We start from the raw sequence: 20,816 nt of genomic DNA on the forward strand, positions 1-20,816 counted from the left end.
GATGTCAGAATTTGCTGGTATTTTGGAATGTTTGTATGCATGGTCTTTTCCAAAAATATTCCGGAACGCCTTTGCCTGTGGAAATTTTCTGGATATTTACCGGTATCACTGTGTGAAAAAGGCTAATGTCTCCACAAGGTCAAAATGTACTGCCATTGCTATAATTGTGGGAACATTTGGTTCAGTTTTTATTTTTCATGTTTTATGGAGACTTGCCATAGATGTAACGATTTTTATACTGTTTAGACTGTATATTCTACCCCCCCCCCCCCTACCTCAACCGTATCCCTTAAATCAACCCTCAAGGAAAATAATCTTTATTTTTTGTATCTTATGAGTCATTTTCCTAATGGGGACCAAAAAAATGGCTTCACAATGTTAAAATTTACTGGCATTGCTTTACTTGTAGGGACATTTTTGGTCCCAATGAGAAAAATGGCTCATAAGTTACAATAAATAAAGTATTTTTCTCTAAATAATAGCCCTTTCACATATACAGACATTTCTGGAAAATTACTAGCAATTTTCCAGAATAATAGATATTTCAGATCAATAAATAGGATCATGTGTAAACAAGTCCTTTTTGAAAATGCCGGTAAATTTGTTTAATTTTCGTTCCGATGTTTACAAATATAAGCTCAGCAATTTAGAGCTCATTTCTGGTTAATGATGTCAGAATTTACCGGTATATTGGAATGTACAGTATGTGTGAATGCTCTTTTCCAGAAAATTCCAGAACGTCCTTGCCTGTGTGAACAGCTCTTTTTTTAATTTACCGATAAAGTCATTTCGGAAATTTTCCGGATATTCACCGGTTTTACTGTGTGAAAGGTGCTAATGTCTCCACAAGGTCAAAGTTTACTGGCATTACTATGTGGGGACATTTCTTTCGTTTTTTTTTTTTATATTTTATGGAGACTTTCCATGGATGTAATGATTCTTATACTGTTCAGGATATGTATTCTGTTCTCCAAACCTGACCTTAACAGAAAACATTGTGCGGTTTTGCATTTTAAAAATACTTAATTCTGTATTTGCACTCTCAGAAATAAAAGTAAGCTGTCACTGAAGTGGTACTTTATGATACCTCAAACGTAAATATTAATATTAGTGCCTAAAAAAGAAGAAAAACACTTTAGTACTTTTTAGGTACTAATATGAACCCTTTAGGTAATAATACAGACCTTTTAGGTTAAACTTTGTACCTTTGAAAAGGTACCGACGCAGTTACAGCCCACATACCTTTAATACTGTTTATGTGTATGAGCCGGTTTCTTAATGTGAAGATAAATGTCCCCACAAGGTGAAAAATTACTGGTATAACTGTACTTGTGGGGACATTTAGTCTCACACACACATTTTCATTCTCTGCCAGTACAGTAGAAAACAAGCTTAGCGGTATTATATGAACTTGACTGACAGGTAAATGAGTTTGCACTTGTATCCACATGCACATACGTACATGCCCTTGAGACATGCACGGATAGACATATGCACTAATACCAAAGGAGAAAAAAAAAAAGAAATTTGTCTGCGCTGATTATGTGAAACAATAGTGAATGCAGGTTTAGAATCATCAATGATCAATCAGAGCACTTTAAAAGGAAACCCAAAGTTTGAATACAAACACAGATGCTTGTGTACGCTCAGTGTTGAGAACGTAAAAAAGCATCAAGTGATGACAAGCACCACGAACGTATCTGTGCATGCTGGGACATTCTGATTTCTGATGGAGCAATTAAAATCCTTTCCAAAAATGCGGTTATGCATATCAGATTTATAATCCAGATGATGGGAACTTCAAGTTTTTTTGGCCTAGTTTCTTCTTTAGCTTGCTCTCGTTGTTCATTTCGGTTTCTCTGTACTGTTTTCCCCTTTCAAACACTTACTTTGGCAGGTGGGGATATCGCAGTATTTCCAGTAAGATCCGTCCTCGAGATCTGCAATGTAACACCAGGGACGGACATCTCCATCTGGGTTCCTGTGTGAGAAAAACAGACTTTTTTAATGTTCAAAGCATTGTTACGGTAGTTATGTATATTAAAGTACAAATAAATGTATTTATATAAGATCCCAGCAGGCACAGGACGGCTTTGATCACTTTCCAACACAACCTAAAAACAACCAAATATCATCATCATCATCATATATAATCGCAGAAAAAACTAAACATCACAATATTGTGCAGCTCTAACTTGAAATGTTTATTTTTAAAGCCTCTGATGTTCAAAGTTGCTTTAACATGAATAAATATGAGTAAATGTTACCAAAGTGTTTCACAAAGTGACCTACACTGTATTTAAAATGAGAATTTATCTCTGCCTCCTGTGTGTAGGTTCAGTAATTTTACATTTATGGCACGGAACTGCTTATTTTCATTGCCTTTAAAGTGAAACAACTGAACATGAACATAGGAGGCTGAGAAAAAGGTTCATTTTAGAAGAAAATTTCAGATCGCACTTTGGTTTGTGCATCTCAAATGTTCATATGTAAATGATGGTAATGGTAAATTCATGAGATGAAAATAGTTTTCCTGTTTTTCTTGTTCTTGTTTGAAGTTTGGATTGAAACAACACAATTCTTAAGCGAACTTAATTGTTTTATGTTTAGTCTATTTAAATTTGTAAAAATGATAAAGTCAGTTTGTTTTGGGACAACATGAAGGAACTGTGTGAAACCCAGCAATTCTTACACGGTGTAACTGTATTTTATTATGCTTTATTTCTTATGCAATTTATTGCTTCAAACTGCAAAAATGGCAATAAAGGATAAATTAATTGCGAAATTAAAGAGTTCACACTTAGCTGATGATTATAATAAGCTTGTCCGGCATGCTGTCCAAGGAAAGAGTATTGAGCTTATAAGATCCTCGAGCCCTTGGCTCCCTCTCAATAGAAGGGAAAGAGGGGAGTTTGAGCTCAGGTAGATCTCGATAAAGTCCCCTTACTTAGATTTAACAGATATAGGAATGACTAAAGAGAGATATAAGAGCTTGACTAAGGTGCCAATTCGGTATGTTTAATTTACTTAGGTTGCGTGTTTTTTGGACTATGGGAGGAAACCGGAGAACCCGGGGAAAACCCACGCGAGCACAGGGAGAATGAGCAAACTCCACACAGAAATGTCGACTGGTTAAGTAGGGATTTTAAGCTAATCACTGGGCCGCCGTGTCACTCATCTAGAAAAGAGGGAGTAGGGATGGGAAGGGGCATTCTTCAAGACGAAGATACTGAGGTAAGAAACTCAGTAGTTATAGTGAGTTAGGAATCGTCTGATTGGTGAATCAATCATTAGCTAATGCGGGACCAGCCATGTACAATCATAAGCACGTGATCCTCTCGAAATTATTTTATAAATAAACTTCACAATGAGAAACTAATTAGCAGATTTGTATAGCAATGTTCAGTGCCACATAATCCTTCATAAAACATCATAATGTGCTGAGTTGCTGCTCAAAATTACTACAACCTATCAAACGCTGTACTGCTCAATTAAGGATTTCTTGATGCAAAGAAAGTTCAAAAGTCTTTACTGTCACTTTTGATAAACGCAATCCATTTTTAAAAGAAAAAAGAACAATCTTACACCTAACTTTTGAACTGTAGCGTAGTTTCTTGTAAAAAAAAAAAACTACTACTAACTACTACGAAAACAGCTAAGAGACTGTCATGCTGCCGACGACGCTCATTAGTAAGTACCATTGCTGCTCTTTTAGTTAGTTCCTGCAGATGATTTAGTTCAAGCAAAGCTGTCACTAAAGAGAAAAGCTTTTCATGGGTTGTCAGTCAGACAGAAACACCCCCTAAAGCCTGAACCTACGTGCTTTATTGAGCTTTTTTTTTTCTCCCCTGGCCTTATCCATCCAAGCATGTCCACCTCCAGGTCACTGTCGAGTCGAAGGCCTGGGGAAAAACCTTTGTTCCTTTCCAGACAGTGACCTGTGGAGCTCTCCGTCTTTTTGTCTGCTTCAAAACCCCTTTAAGCTCTCCGGTGCGTACTTTAAACCTTGAAGCCCGAAAAAGCCTACGAAACAAGGTATTGATTACAACCGCACAGCCAGACAAGGCAGTGATTGGTTTATTTCTTCAGGAACCGCACGTTCATCAGAAAACAGCCCGACCGAATCCCCCTTCACGTGCGCTACGGGTGCCTGCGCCGCCAGAAATAACGATAATTGCTAGAAAAGCCATTCTTCTCATCTTTGAGGAGCTACAATGCAACGTCTCCAGCTCAAGCCCGAGGCGACAGCTATCTGATTTCAGCCATTGTGAAGAGGAATCAAAAGGGCGTGCCATGGTCTTTTCTTCCCCTATCAAAAACACTTTCCAGCTTCTCTTCTTCTCTCTTTACAACAGGAAAGTGTATTGAGTGAAGCGTCTTTTCATGTGCTTTCTTTTTTGTGTCCGGGGAAACTTAACCTCAGGTTGGAGTCGGCTAAACATCTCTCGTTTTCCCTCCTTTTTTTTCTTTTCTGTTTAGGAGAATGAGATCTGGCTTGCTAACAAACCAGTCTGGCTTTGGAAGCGAGTGTGTATTTCGACCATCAAGATCGACAAACCCCTACGGCCCGATGGGATTTTCATCATGACTCAGTCAAGTATAATGGCTACTTTGCATAGCTTTTTTTGAATAATGTATTCACCTCTTCAGGAAAGACACCTGTTTGGAGTTGAAAGTCTTGAGGGCAATTGAGGTTCAATGGAGGAGATTAGATTATAAGAGGAATCTTTCTTGTTGGCAGACACATATAAACAGACTCGTATACTGTGCCAGGTTTCTATATGGCTTTATTTGATCCAGGCTGCTTCTGGAGGTCACCCGGCGAGCACTCAGAGGAATAATTCAACCAAAAATAAGAGTTCTGTCATCATTTACTCACCATCATTGCATTTCCAAAGCCACACGACTTTTGATCGTCTGTGGATCTCAGATTGGGAAGTCTTGAGGAATAGTTTTAGACACTTGTCTTGACAAAAGTAAATGAGAACTTGAGCATGCCAAGCACCAAATTGACCCTAAAAGCACCATCAGGATTTTGTAAGTGTCCACACAACTCATAGCGAAGTCAGCTAGCGGTTAAGCAGATAACAAATCATTTTTGGACATGAAAAAAATAATCTACTGTATTTTACCATATTTAAATTCAACAATAAGCTGCTAAATAAGCAAAATTTATAGATTGTATATATTAAAATAAAAGTAATTACCAAATAAATTCCCAAAATATTCATTCATTCAGGTTTAGTCCCTTATTTATCAGGGGTCACCATCTAAAATAAACCACCAACTATTCTGGCATATGTTTTACACAGAAGATGCCCTTCCTGCAGCAACACAATACTGGAAAACCCATGCACACTCTCATTTACACACAAACTCATACAATAAGGCCAATTTAGCTTATTCAATTCCCCTATGCTGCATGTCTTTAGACTGTTGGGGAAACTGGAGCATGCGGAGGAAACTCACATGAACACAAGGGGAACATGCAAACTCCACACAGAATCGCCAACTGAGACAGTCGGGACTCGAACCAGTAACCAACCTTCTTGCTGTAAGGTGACAGTGCTAACCACTGAGACATTGTGCCACTTGCCACGAAATTATTTCTATTATTAAAAACTATACAATATTTGAAGGTATATGGTTGGGCTTAACAATCCACTTGCTGGACACACTCTCCATATGCACCAGACACCTTCTCATCAACACTTTTCACGTGTTTCTGGAAATATCATGCAATTCTGAGTGTGCTTCACACTGGTGAGTGGGTTTGACAAACAACCCACAACACTCTCTCTCCTTTCCATATGCTCTGAGAAAACAAACTACATTACTGTAGAATTGCCATAACATTCACAGTGTAACTGCTGCTCAGATGATCTGAAGTGCTCTTTTTATTCTCATTTGTATGTCACTACATAAAAGTCTGTAAAAGAAGCAAGCTAGCGAAGTGCTATGCAGGTAAACCTCACTCCTCTGACCTCAAAAGGTAGCCATGGTCTTAGCCTAGAAGCCATAATCTCAAAGCCACCGACTCCCATGCAGAGAATCGCCAGTTAGATCCTGGCTCAGAACAGGTGTAGTTGGCGTAGGACCAGCAGGGTTACACTGGTGCCATGACCCGGATAGAGGTTTAGGGAGGTGAGTGTAACGGAGGCCAGCTAGCAAAGTGCTATGCAGGTTAACCTCACTCCTCTGACCTCCTAAGGTGCTTTAGCGACAGACATTAGAGGCCATGGTCTTTAGCCACCTTGTTACTGCAACCGACTTCCATGCAAAGAATCGCCAGTTTGATCCCAACACAGAGCAGATTGGGTGCAGTAGGACCGGTGGGTTGTATGTGGGGGCTCGTCCGGGAGTGAGTGTAATGGAGGCCAACTAGTGAAGTGCTATGCAGGTAATCCTTATTCCAACAGATGCTAGAGGCCATGGTCTTTAGCCTCTTTGTTAGAGCAACCGACCCGAATAAACAATAACGATTTGATCCCAGCTCTATGCGGGTAGGGTGCACATGCGGGTTGAATACACATGTATGCTAAATCATTTATTTTCCTTTGGCTTAGTCCCTTTATTCATCAGGGGTCACTACAGTGGAATGAACCACAGATTGGATGCCTTTCCAGCCACAACCCAGTACTGGGAAACACTCAGTCACACACATACACTACACCCAATTTAGTTTATTCAATTCACCTATAGCGCTTGTCTTTGACTGTGGGGGAAACCGGAGCACCCCAAAGGTAACCCATGTCAAAACAGGGAGAACATGCAAACTCCACACTGCATAAATAAATAAGTGCAACTTATTAAAAAACTAATTTGAGTAAAAAAGCAAATCAAACAATTAACAAACATTACCAATAATAATTAAATGTAATATAATGTTATATGTCTGGCTTCCACCCAACATTAGATGTCATGTGTATTCATGTTGTCATGTGTATTCATGTTTATGCCAGAGATTAAAAATGAACACATTTTTTTATTGCTTACAACATTTGTAGACAAAATACAAGTATTTAATGAGAATTATTTTTTACTGCGCTTATGTTGAGCACCTTTTTTATTAAATAGAGTAGGGCTGTGCACTTAATCAATATCGAATCGCAATCGCGATTTAAAATGTTTCGATTGGCTAATAGGCTAAAGGCTGCGATTTAAATATAAATAATTTAATTTCCCCCACCCAGGGCAAATGCATGACTGCCGTCTGTGTGTGACAACCTTACTTTCCAATTGAGTATACACGCTTTCGTTCTACCCAATCAGAATTGCAAAGAACTACACTGAGCACCCACAATTAAACAAACAAACAAGAAAGATCAGACGAGTGGGATGATGGCGTCTACTGCTATAAAAAAATACAAATAAATTAAATCGCAATTAGATATTTTCCCCAAATTGCACAGCCCTAAAATAGAGTATACCTTGAAAGGCAGTGCATTGGAACATTGTTTATGCTAAGAAAGGACTTAACAGTTAACAACTAATACTAATAAAAAAAATTGTCAAAATTATTAGCTATAGTGGCGATGCAGTGGCGCAGTGGGTAGCATGTTCGCCTCACAGCAAGAAGTTCGCTGGTTCGATCCTCGGCTCAGTTGGCGTTTCTGTGTGGAGCTTGCATGTTCTCCCTGCGTTTGCGTGGGTTTTCTCCGGGTGCTCCGGTTTCCCCCACAGTCCAAAGACATGCGGTACAGGTGAATTGGGTAGGCTAAATTGTCCATAGTGAATAATTGTGTGTGTGTGTGTGTGTATGTTTCCCAGAGATGGGTTGGGGCTGGAAGGGCATCCGCTGCGTAAAAAACTTGCTGGATAAGTTGGCGGTTCATTCCGCTGTGGCGACCCCGGATTAATAAAGGGACTAAGCTGACAAGAAAATGAATGAATGAATTAGCTATAGTCAGCTAATATGTTTATATTAAGAGCTGCTAATATTTAGTGGAACTGTGAAACATTTTTTTGAGGAAATCTTACAATAAAGTTGACAAATTTGAATGATCTGTTCACCAATTTGATTGTTTTGCTTCATAGATTCAACTCAACTCACAATTTTCTTTGCGTTTATGTCCATAAATATGATATATTATGTCCATGAATTATCTTAATCAGTCTTATTTTCTGATACAGACAGGGTGCTTTGGAAGCTTAAAAGCAGCCACCAGCAATCAAACGTTTTTAAAATCTCTATTTCATGCAAGAATTAATAATGTGCAGGTTTGTCATGCCGCAAGGTCAAATAAATGATGAAGAATTATTTTTTTCTGCACAAACTAATCCTTTAATTCATCAGTTTAAAGGCCTCTAATCACTCCCCTCCTTTCCTCAGGGCTGAGAGGAAAGTACTGCCCCTGCCGTCCTACACCAGATATAATAGGTGGCTTTGATCACCAAACACAGGCCTGTTTTGCCCCCAGGACTCCTCAAAATGTGCTTACGTGTATGTGCAGGTGTGTGCGCAGGAGTCTTACTTTATGATGATAAGTGTGTGTGTCCGGTTAAGCCTTCAGGGTCAAGTCCCTTCACAGAATGAGTAAAGAATCTCAGGGCCTTTCATGTGTTACCGTAATGACGGGGACATCATCTGTCCGGCCTGCTTAATGGGACAGGGAATTACCCCTGCTTTCGGAGATTTATAACCTCCTAAAGGAGATGACAAGACTTCAGAACTAGCCCTAGGAAACATCAACTAACAATGAGATCTGTTTCTGCGCTAACTACTCATATTGTGAAAACATCATATAATATAAATACACAATTTTGCATGTTTTATTGTGTATAGAGTCAGAAAACATCCAAAACCACATTGAAAATCTGAGCTTACACTCACTTTATTTTTTAAAAGCAAAGCATGTTGCTTTGGGTACCTTTCGTTGCACAATTCAGATGACGTATCCTCTAGAGGGTGCTGTCTACACTATTAGATTACGTTTAGGTTATGTTTCAGATACACCTCCCTCTTTTACACATCAACAAAAAGGATCACCATTATGCTGTGTTCATACCAGATGCAGAACGTGCAGATAAATTGTGCTATTTGCACGTAAATAGACGTGTGAATTTTTTGAGTTTACACACTTCATTCGCGCATCAAATTAACTTCATTCACGCGTCAAATTCACTTCACAATAGTCACGGATTCACATCATGGGCAGGGCTTCTATCTGACCGGTGACTCTAGCTTCATTGCTAAATGGCTAACATGGATTTTATTGAGAGAACAGTTGTGAGCTTTAAGAAGGCAGATAAACAGCGTTAATTCATTTGGAGCCGTGTCTGAGACCACTAGATCCTTTCAGAGGTGCACCCAGCTCTGTGAGTTCATCAACTCTTCCAGAAACTATAGCTGGAAGATGGAAACTTTCAACGGTGCTTCAGACTGAGCCGAGCTCAGTTTGATAAACTGTCGTTCGGTGTTTGCAAGAGGATTTTCCCCCGGGACACCAACAACAGACGCTACATCATAATCACGCCCTTAAAAGAGCAAGCTCCTGATTGGTTAAAATGGAGGGAACGTCCGCTGAAGTTCTGATTTTCCAACTCAAGCGTTTCGTTGACTGCGCAAAATGCTCACCTTACGACGCTTCATTCGCGTGAATCACATCATTCGCACTACAGGATGTCTATTTGCATCTCTGCATTGGCTTAACATGTAAATCACTCGAGCTTGACGCTTCATACATGTTTGATGTGAACGCAGCATTAGAGTTTAGATTCTCTGCCTGAGCCAGGCAGAGCAGGGCCAGGCTGATATTTTCTGCCACTATCTTCAGAACGGGCCGTGATCAAGCATTTCTATTTTTTTTTAAGTCATTACTTAATTAGCCCAATTGGGTGGAAAGTTTTGCCATAATTAGAAATATGAATATGATATGAATAAGTCAGCCCAAGCAACACATTTGGGTCTACAAAGTTACACATTTGCTAAAGCGTGCAATGCGCAGCAATGGTCTAGTTCCTGCAACAGCGTCTCGTCCACTGGCACACATTGCACACACAAGCAGAGTAGAAGCAGCTCGAATGTAGAGCAGAAACACTGCATAAAATCAGCAGATCTTATCGATGCATTTATTGGGTAAAACTGCTCATTTTTTCCGTCATTCAATGTGTTTTGGTCATTATCAATGCACTGTCACTTTAATTGAGCATGAGTAGTGTCAAAAACAGGCTCAGCACTGAAATGATCATGGCTCTGCTGCTTCAGCTCTGCTCATGCTCTGCACTGATGTGCTGCTTCTGTGTGCGGTATGAAGCTCTTATATTTATTCGTTAACATGGACACTGAAAAAAACAAGCGCTGCTTACACATGCTGTGTGAAAGAGGCGTAAAACGGGAACTTCTAAGATGAACAGACACATGTCAAGAAGCAGGCTTGCCATGGTAGAAAAAAAGGATGATAGTCAGCCTTCAATGTCCTCTTTAGTTACAATCCATTCTGAATAAACAAACAATGCAGTTTGCATGCCTCGTCCATGTTACATTATTCATTAAGACCAATCTAAACTCATTTCTGTAGTTTCATCTCAGAACTGCAGTTGAGAATGTCTGTTATAACGGATAAAAAAAATAGTCTGGTTTAAATCACGCTCGGGCTCATACTGTAATTACAGTTAATGTGTCCGACCGGCTAAGGCTCAGACACAAGGTGCACTGGCTCGGGTAGGGTTGGGTTTCACTGTTTGGGCCTAATCTAAGCTCTAGTAGCCATACAGGTCACCTAGCGAACTACTGCCCTAAACCCAAACAACAGTGTTTTCCGTCGCAAACATAAAAAAGAAAAATGACTCTCTACCCTGATTTTACATTACTTTTATCTATTTTATGGAACCATGCTTTACCGGATTCGAACCAGAGTGCTCTGTATTACAATACTACTCCATACAAAGCGAGCTACCAAACAAAACGACCACACTGGACAAGTTGTCTATATGGATAAAGAAAGGTGAGACAAACAAATTAAAAACAAGATTGAAATGAACCGTAAACTTATTCAGCATATGTTTTACACAGCAGATGACCTTCCAGCTACAACCCAGTACTGGGAAATACCCTTACACTTTCACATTTACACACATACACTACAACCAGTTTAGTTTATTCAGTTCACCTATAGCACATGTCTTTGGACCGAACCCGGAGCACCTGGAGAAAACCCACACAAACACGGGGAGAACATACAAACTCCACAGAGAAATGTCAACTGGCCCAGCTGGGAGTCGAACCAGCAACCTTCTTGCAGTGAGGTGACAGTACTAGCAACTGAGCCACTGTGTCACTGAGTCACCTAAACTCACAATTTCACCACAAATAGTTAGAATGGTGAGATGAAAAGTTGCATTTACATCATTATTATTATTATTATTATTATTATTATTATTATTATTATTATTATTATTATTTTAACTACCGTAAGCTTTTAGATTAAGATAAATCCAAAGTGACAGGACGTTCGCTTCTGGGTGAATTATACATTTGCTGTCTACAACTTTAATTTCCAAATGAATTTTAGCAGACGTCTTCTGAAATATGAACGAGCAACCTCAGAGCATTAAAATCTTCTTCATGAAGTGAGCAGGGATCTAAAGTAGACTGAACTTAGTTGACATTGGTACAAGCTGCAGCAATGTCTACTTACGGCTAATATTTTTTTAATGCATTTTATTCACAAACAAAACTATACGGCTTTCCACCATGACCGCAAATATCACTGAGACTCTAAATCTGACGTGTAAGAACAATGTGTCGAGCTGTTACGCTTTATTGCAACACACTCTCTCTCTCCTTTTCGTTTTTCTTTCTCTCTAATTTGTTTCAGCATTGCTGGCCATATGAACTGAGCGAAAACCAGCTGTTCTTGCCTGGCCTGTGTTCAAAAGCTTTTCTTTAATAACCGCTTACCATGCACCATAATCATAAAATATAAAATTTATGATAAACTTATAAAAATCCGGCATAGAGCTATTCATAAAGAAAGGATTCTTTAACAACAAAAGCATGTAAAATCTTTAGTAGGCTGAGACTCAAAATAGATTTTTTTTCCTTGCAAGCCGACTTTTGCCACACTATTAGTGCGCTGCAGCTAACCAGTATCCAAAGCAAATATGAGCAAGGGAAATTTGCCTAATACGCTCAAAGCCATGCTCGGTCAACATGGCAAACGTACACAACGGCAGGAATGAAACTCAAGTATCAGCCTGTACAAGTGCTGAGAGCTAGTGTTATACTTCTGAATCAAAGAAAAACAACAAAGCACACAAACAGACAATGCGCTTTTTAAACATACAACCCTGGACCATAAAACCAAGTGTCGATTTTTGGAAATGTATATTAGGCATTTATAGACACTTTTTATTAAGTTGCAATTCTGTCTACAAACCATTAACTAAGACTGTTATCTCAAACTACTAATTAGCGGCTTATTAATTGGGTTTAGGTTTTGGGTAGGATTGGTGTTGTAGAAGAATAATATTATACTTTAGAAGTACTAATAAACAGTTAATATCGTAATAATAGGGAGGTGATAAGCCAAAAGTAAATAGCCTGAATTGTGACTTAAACTAAAGTGTCACCGGTATATTGAAATCATCTGAAAAGTTCAATAAAGAGACTTTTTTTAAATTTATGTTTTGTTAATATAGGATAATATTTGACTGAGAAACAGCCATAAAAAATGGAAACTGAGGGTCAAAGAAAATAAATTAAATACTGAGAAAATCTTAAAAAATTAGATTAAGTCTAGAGTAGAGCTGGGCAAGAATTAATCACGATTAATCGCATGCAAAATAAAAGTTTGTTTTGATGTGGCTTAAGTGTGTATAGTGTATTTTCATTATCTATCTATCTATCTGTCTGTCTGTCTGTCTGTCTGTCTGTCTGTCTGTCTGTCTGTCTGTCTGTCTGTCTGTCTGTCTGTCTGTCTGTGTGTGTGTGTGTGTGTGTGTGTGTGTGTGTGTGTGTGTGTGTGTGTGTGTGTGTGTGTGTGTGTGTGTGTGTGTGTGTGTGTGTGTGTGTGTGTGTGTGTATGTGTGTAATTAAGGAGCTCTTGTTCACCTTAAATTTGTCTTAAATAATTTTGTTTAAAAAATCGTGACTGAATCGTGAATTTACATGCATATATTTGAGAAATATATGAGTATGTGAGCTTATCAAATATACAGAATAAATAAACAAATGGTTTTGGTATATTAAAAGTAGGAAATGTACAAAATATCTTCATGTAACATACCCAAAAAATGACGTTTGCTGTTTGTTTAAGCTACTTATTTAAAAATAATATGAATACAACAATTCCTAAGTATTTTTGCGACAACTTAGTTGTTTTATGTTCAATCCACTTGTAAAAACTAACTTAATTCCTTCATGTTTTCCCAATACAAATCGATTGTGTGGAACTCAGGGCATAATCTTTACTTAATACTTGAATGATTTTTTGGCAGAAAAGAAAAATCGGTCATTTGTATTTTTGGCTAAATGGGTCACATATAGTTAACATGGATATTTACTAAAGGAGTTGATGCAGTGTTTGCTAATATTTGAACCTGCTCATCCTACACTTCTGATTGACTGTTTAGTTGTCCGAGTCTATTGTATGTATCACACAAGCGCTTTTCGGCATTATGTGTCAATTCAGCCACAACAATCAAAGGCCGCCTCGGTGAACTGACATCTGAAAGTGGATAACAAACCATTCAATTTCACAGCCAAGTAAACAACAAGTGTAAACAGAAAAGGCACAGATGCTTAACGCTTGCTTGCATTTTCACTTAAGCTAGCATCTTGACTGACTGAGGATGGAAAATTAAACAAGTTTCTCCAGGAAACGACACACACACACAAAGCAAGCAACAGCAACTAAGAATATCTGGCCAAAACTCTGAGGACTTCCTAAGTCAACATGGCAGTTTAAAGTCTATTTTACTCTTGTAATGATGCGCAAACCCTCAACGCTAAACAATAACTGCTCCTCATTTCTGAATATTCTACAAAAAAACAAAAAACAAAAAAAAACACACAAAATATTTATAAAACATCCTGCAATGGAATCATTTTGCAGTTTTGGGCTCACATTATACTGATTTATATAGAATACAAAGATAGTATAATTACTGACATCATTGATAGTTATGACACAATATTTGCTTGTTGTATTCATATATTGCACTTCAAGACATGGCCATGGTACATATGCAAAAAAAATAAACAAATTTAAATATACAGCTTTAACATTATAAAAATATTACAATATAATTCAGTTTTTTCAAGCAGTGCATTAGAGCAAATGAGATAAATAATGGTGAACTCAGTGAGGTTTCAACAATTATTCACTAATTAGGGACCAAGCACCTTCAGTGTGTAGGCCCTAATGGTATTGCTCTGTTTTTTATTATTATTATTATTATTATTATTATTATTATTATTATTCATTCATTTATAAATTTTTAGCTAAGTCCCTTTATTAATCAGAGGTCGCCACAGCGGACTGAACCTCCAACTTATCCAGCATATGTTTTACACAGCGGATGCCCTTTCAGCAGCAACCCAACACTGGGATAATTATTATTATTATTAATATTATTCTCTTGAATGAATCGCGATTTTGAGGGTCTAAACACGTCCGAAAATTTACAAAACTTTGCACACGCTCCAGATTTGGCAAAATGTTAGTTTTTTATAGGATTCGGAAGTGGGTTTGACAAAATGACTCGACAGTGTCATCTATGCACATTTGGGGGAGTGGCCCCCGAGCTACGATTCACGCACACGTTCGAAAATTGGCAAATACATCAAAAATCCCAAAACCTACAAAAAATGATTTTGGATCGAAATCTCAAACCCAACTGGAAGTCCGATATTTTTAACTTCCTCTGCTAAAAGTGCAGTTTTTGGCATGTCCAGGCATTGTATTTTTTTCCAGGCGTTATTTGTGCGAGGTCCTTTTTATCGCTGCTTGCAGCTTTAACTGTCTAATGTATTTTATTCTGTTTTTATAGTAATTTAAACAAATTGCTTTCATAGTGCAACAAAAGTACTATACTTAGAGTTTGAACAAATAATTGTAGTAGCACTTTAGTCAGTACTTGCTGTGAGGCGATAGTGCTAACCACTGAGCCACCAATGCACAAACATATTTCAAAATTTTACACGCAATGATCAGGGAAAATGCCCAAACATGCACCCATCAACTGACTCTTCGATTAAAGAAAATATTCAACAAATGCACACCTCAGGATGTCAACTGAAGTATGGTAGTAGGTCATTTAAATATAACTTTTGACCAATGATTGATTACTTTGAATTTGGATCTACTAATCAGCTCATATACAGTATACTTTATTTTCTTATATGGAAGCAGGCATTTTCGGATGTGGGGACTGTATGTATCCTAGTGTTATGATTAGGGACAAAACATCATGTGAATATACATTGTCTTCCTGGTTATATCTTAAATATAGAGTCTATTTACATGTGTATTTGGATTGGTAATCATTTATTTGCCAACAAGTAAACCAGCAGAATACAAGACTCTGCCAAATAAACAGTTAAAACAAAGGGTAACACTTTATTTTGATGGTTCAATTTAGTATTAGTAGACTGTCTGCTTAATATCTGCTGATACTGCTCCTTCAACAAACATTTAACCGACTATAAAAAAACTTAGCAAGTCCACTTACACTAACCCTAACCACGACACTAACCCCAACCTAACAGTCTACTTATAATCTAATGATAATTAGTTGGCGTGTAAATGCAATGTCACTTAAATTAAACAAACAGACCATCAAAATATAAAGTATGACCAAATGAACTTCTGCTTCTCTTAATAAGATTTACCTTACTACCTCACAAAGGAACATTGCTTTTAGTGTACTATGAAAAGTTAAGTGAGTTTAAAGTGGGTTTATCATTGCTTTATCTATCCCAAGGAGGTGTAAAAACAGACCTGACTGGAAGCTGAAGAGTTGTAGATCTTTCCATCTGACTTACCAACATTCATAGCTCCTTTTATTCACAATTAATAGGACGTTTCCTCTCAGCCCCATCTCTCAATGTTTTCATAGCTTTTTTACAGCACACAATAAAGATGAAATGTGAGGGATATTAGGATCTGGCACCTCCATTTTTCTCTCACTCTCTCTCTTGCTTTCTGGCTCTCTCGACAAGCCAAAACTGCAGTTCCTCCTTTCAAGTCAAATGGCGCAGACAAGCCAACAAAGAGATGCAAACCGTTTATGACATCATTAAAGAAACACACACACTTGCAGCTTTCCACAAGCATTCCTCTTTTACACGTAACTGAGTATAAAAACGTGTGCTACGCAAATAACACTTGTCATTTGTTTAAATACATTCACCTGTCTCCTTTTCTCTCTCATTACTGACACTCTTAAAATGTACTATTCTATTGACCAAGAGGGAACTTTTGCCAGATGGATGGATGCATGGATGGAAGAGAAGATAGATAGATAGATAGATAGATAGATAGATAGATAGATAGATAGATAGATAGATAGATAGATAGATAGATAGAAAGATAGATAGATAGATAGATAGATAGATAGATAGATAGATAGATAGATAGATAGATAGATAGATAGATAGATAGAAAGATAGAAAGATAGATAGATAGATAGATAGATAGATAGATAGATAGATAGATAGATAGATAGATAGATAGATAGATAGAAAGATAGATAGATAGATAGAAAGATAGATAGATAGATAGATAGATAGATAGATAGATAGATAGATAGATAGATAGATAGATAGATAGATAGATAGATAGATAGATAGATAGATAGATAGATAGATAGATAGATAGATAGATAGATAGATAGATAGATAGATAGATAGATAGATAGATAGATTAACAGGCAGACAGATGGAAAAACAGACAGATAGACAGACAAACAGACAGACAGAATATTCTGGATGATCCGAGTTCTTCTCAAGTCTGTATTTGTGTAGCCAGTTTGGCAAGATCTTGTGGAGCCAAAAGCTAAAGTCTGTTTTGACACAGAAAGACATTCTGAAAGACATTCCTAAATCCACACCCAGCAGACATAACAGCACACAACCCTGTGCCTAAAACCAACACTACTGTTCCTGACGGTGATCTGCTTCTCTTCAGCTAATCTCTGTCTGCCGTTCTGAATCCGGCTTTCACTTCCCATATCATACAGTCTGCTGGACCCACACACACACAAACACACACATATATAGTCACCTAAACTATAGACAGGCTGTATGAGGGAACGTCCACAAAAAAATAGAAATCTGTCATTTTACCCTTATGTACATTTATTCCTTTTGTGGAGAACCCAAAAATGTACAGAAAAAAATAGATGATTATATTTCTACAGCCTGACTTGTCATGCTGGTGTGTTTCTAAAGCTGTTTCTGAATGTGGCCTCACTTTTACATACACATTTATTATTTTACACCAGAACTGCAGAAACAGTCACATTTTTATTCATTTAAATTGTGCAACCCATATTACTATAATGCTTAATTTCTAATTAAATGTGTCTGAATTCCATTCTAGCATTGCTATTTTATAAAAATTACAAAATACAAAAGAGTTCTTGAATATTTCACCTTCAATAGCCATGAGATGGGGTTTGCACATTAATGACTGGTCTAATAACTCGTTATCATTTATCGGCTCGATTTTATAAAAGGTTTTTAGAGTAATGACTTTATAATATATGACAACAGAAAATCAAACAACATAGGCTCATTCTGTAAACATAGCCATAGATACGTTTATGGAGATCGTGAAATATGAAGCATTTTGTTTTTTAAAATGACCGTTACAGGGTGGTATGACGCCGTTCAAAGGATCAATCTGTGCTTTTTAATATACTATTGGTAGAGTTTAGGGAAGGAGAGGGTGGGTCAGTCGATCGGTCAGTCAGTCATTCAGTTGACAGCGGCCTCTGGTGAATTTTTGCAAGAACAGCAAGCGTGAATGACACTCGCGAGAGAAACTTGAAATCACAAAAAGTGCAGAAAAAAACGTAGCTTCTGGAACGTATTTGGCGCTCTCCAGAAATGTATATAGAGGTGCGTTTTCAGAATGAGCCAGGATTGCATTGAAAGCTCAATAGAAGCTTTGGGCAGTTAATTCCACTGTGGTGACCCCAAATAAATAAGGGGCTAAGCTGAAGGAAAATAAATGAATAAAAGCTGTGAATGTAAATATGATGTGACAAAAAAAATATTTTTTTACATAAAAATACATTATATATATTTATTATAAATATTTTTATAAATATTATAATTACATTTAATTTGACTTTAATTATGAACTCTCAGAGTGAGTGCTCTGGCCATTCTGGTATATATTAATTCTAGTGATAAATGCATTTATCACTTTATTCATCAGGGGCACCACAGCGGAATGAACTTTTGCAGCATATGTTTTACACCGCAGATACCATTCCAGCTGCAACCCAGTACTGGGAAACATCCATACACTCTCATTCACACACACACACACACACACACACACACACACACACACACACACACACACACACACACACACACACATACACACACACACACACTACAGCCAATTTAGTTTATTCAATTCACCTACAGTATAGTGCATCTCTTTGGACTGTGGGGGAAACCGGAGCACACAGAGGAAACCCACGCAAACGAACATGCAAACTCCACACAGAAATGCCAACTGATCCAGTCAGGACTCGAACCAGCGACCTTCTTGCTGTGAGGTGACAGTTTTTTTTTTCCAGGAATCAAATATTAAAGGACAATATCATTTGTAGGTGAACTGTCCTTATGCCTTTAAAACGGTATGTCAGCAGTGTGCTCTTTGATGCCACCTCTCATCTCCTTCATTGTGTTTTCTGATACCACTTCAGATTCTATCGTCAGCGTAAGGAGTGACATAACAGCTGAGGATACTGTGAAACCTAAACTCCAACAGAGCCACTCTGTCAGGCAAAAAGTGTTTTTTTTTAAAGTTTTTTGAATGAGTGTGTATGGATGTTTCCCAGTGATGGGTTGCAGCTTGAAGGGCACCCGCTGGTAAAACATACAGTATGCTGCTGAATGAAGATTAATAAAGGGACTAAGCCTAAAAGAAAATGAATGAATGAATGAATGAATGAATGAATGAACGAATGAACAGTGTATGAGTGCATATGTGAATGCAAGAGTATATGGGTATTTCCCAGTACTGGGTTGCAGCTGGAAGGGCATCTGCTATGTAAAATATATTCCGGAATATTTTTCGTTTTTTTAATATAATAATCAGCGGCTAAGTTGAAGCAAAATGAATGAATGAATGAATGAATGAATATTACTACTAGCATTTAAAGCGAACGTGAATCTGAGAGGTGAAAAGGGCTATCGGTCATCCACAGTGTTGTTCGGCTTTTTCGGGACAGAGGGATTTGAGGCGACTTTGCAAATGTAAACTCTTCAAGCCCTGCTGAGTCCACATAATGACAGGCACAAAAAATAAACCAACGCTCACAGGCCACAGTCAAACACTGCAGTACTTTCTGAGAAACAATTTGAGAGCAAATCTAGCTTCTCTACAACAACATGAAATGAAGTCAGGATAATTTGGTATAGTGGTAGAAGGTCTAAATGAGTTGCTTATAGATATAAATACAGATTATGGCCACAGACAGAGAGGCTTTCGGTGAATATAGCACATCGGTAATGTGAATGTGAAGTTTGGATGTTTTGAGAGAGAGAAGACACCCTGGCATTGTGACACAGAAGAATGTGTCAATAAAATTCTTACATCACTTCGCCAAAACCAAACAAAGTCCCTCACACAATTTCCTAACAATGTCCCTTTTGGTTATTAAAATGCATTCTTTTATTTAAAGGAACAGTACAGTCCTAAAGGGATAGTTCAGCCAAAAATGAAAATGTACTCATAATCTACTCTCCTAAAAAGGTTTTAAACCTTTATGAGTTTCTTTTTTCTGTTAAACACATTAAAAGATATTTCGATGAAAGCCCAACACCTGTAACCACTGATTTCTAAAGTAGGAAATACAAATTCTATGGAAGTCAATGGTTACCGGTTTCCAGCTTTCAGCAAAACATTTTCTTTATGTGCTTTTTTCTTCTGTTAAAGGCTAAAGGCTTGAAACAAGTAGACAGACAGAGTAAAGGATTGTACGAATTTTCTTTTTGTTTTGGGTGAACTCTGATACTTAATACTTGACCCTAACCCTAACCCTAACTCTGATCTCTTGAATGATTCAGAAACTTACTCCCAATGTTAACATAATCACACAAAAGAATAAGGCCTTTCCAAAAAGTGTATGGTGCCACAGTAATGTGCCTTTTTGTGCAATTCTTTATTATTTTATATGTGCACAATAGATCAAATTTAAAACAATATTGCTATATGGGATAATCTATGCTCAAACAGGTGAAAACAGAAATACATTTATGTTATTGTAAGTCGCTTTGGATAAAAGCGTCTGCTAAATGTCTAAATGTAAATGTAAATGTATATTTTATTTTAAAGTAACACTGTATTATTAGATTTGTTTTTGTAAATATATAAATATGCTTCTTAATATTCAAATTGAAATCATAATTATATTGTTTCATCGTTATGCAGAATATAGGTCAAAACATTTTAAAGTTTTACATGTATTCCATACATTTCAGCATGGAATAAAAATTTAATAAAAAAAGGTTTATAACCTCTTAGGTTTATAACCCCTTATAACCTTATTCCTGTATTTCTTATAATTCTCTCAGTTCATTTTTCCCTCATAATTTTGGGTTTATATCTCATGTTTATGATTTTTTT

The 20,816-nt window shown here is 37.4% G+C and overlaps 1 protein-coding gene across 5 annotated transcripts in view; it reads right to left on the reverse strand.

Moving 5' to 3' along the window:
- kremen1 (kringle containing transmembrane protein 1) overlaps positions 1 to 20,816 on the reverse strand; it is a 129,164-nt gene that overhangs the window by 49,979 nt on the left and 58,369 nt on the right. For all 5 annotated transcript variants that reach the window (XM_087250958.1, XM_087250955.1, XM_087250957.1 and 2 more), the window contains 1 exon segment: positions 1,890 to 1,981. In XM_087250958.1, coding sequence (XP_087107084.1) covers positions 1,890 to 1,981 — 92 coding nt within the window.

The sequence above is a fragment of the Danio rerio genome, chromosome 5 (assembly GCF_052040795.2).
Source record: "Danio rerio strain M-AB ecotype USA chromosome 5, GRCz13ab, whole genome shotgun sequence".
Classification (NCBI taxonomy): domain Eukaryota; kingdom Metazoa; phylum Chordata; class Actinopteri; order Cypriniformes; family Danionidae; genus Danio; species Danio rerio.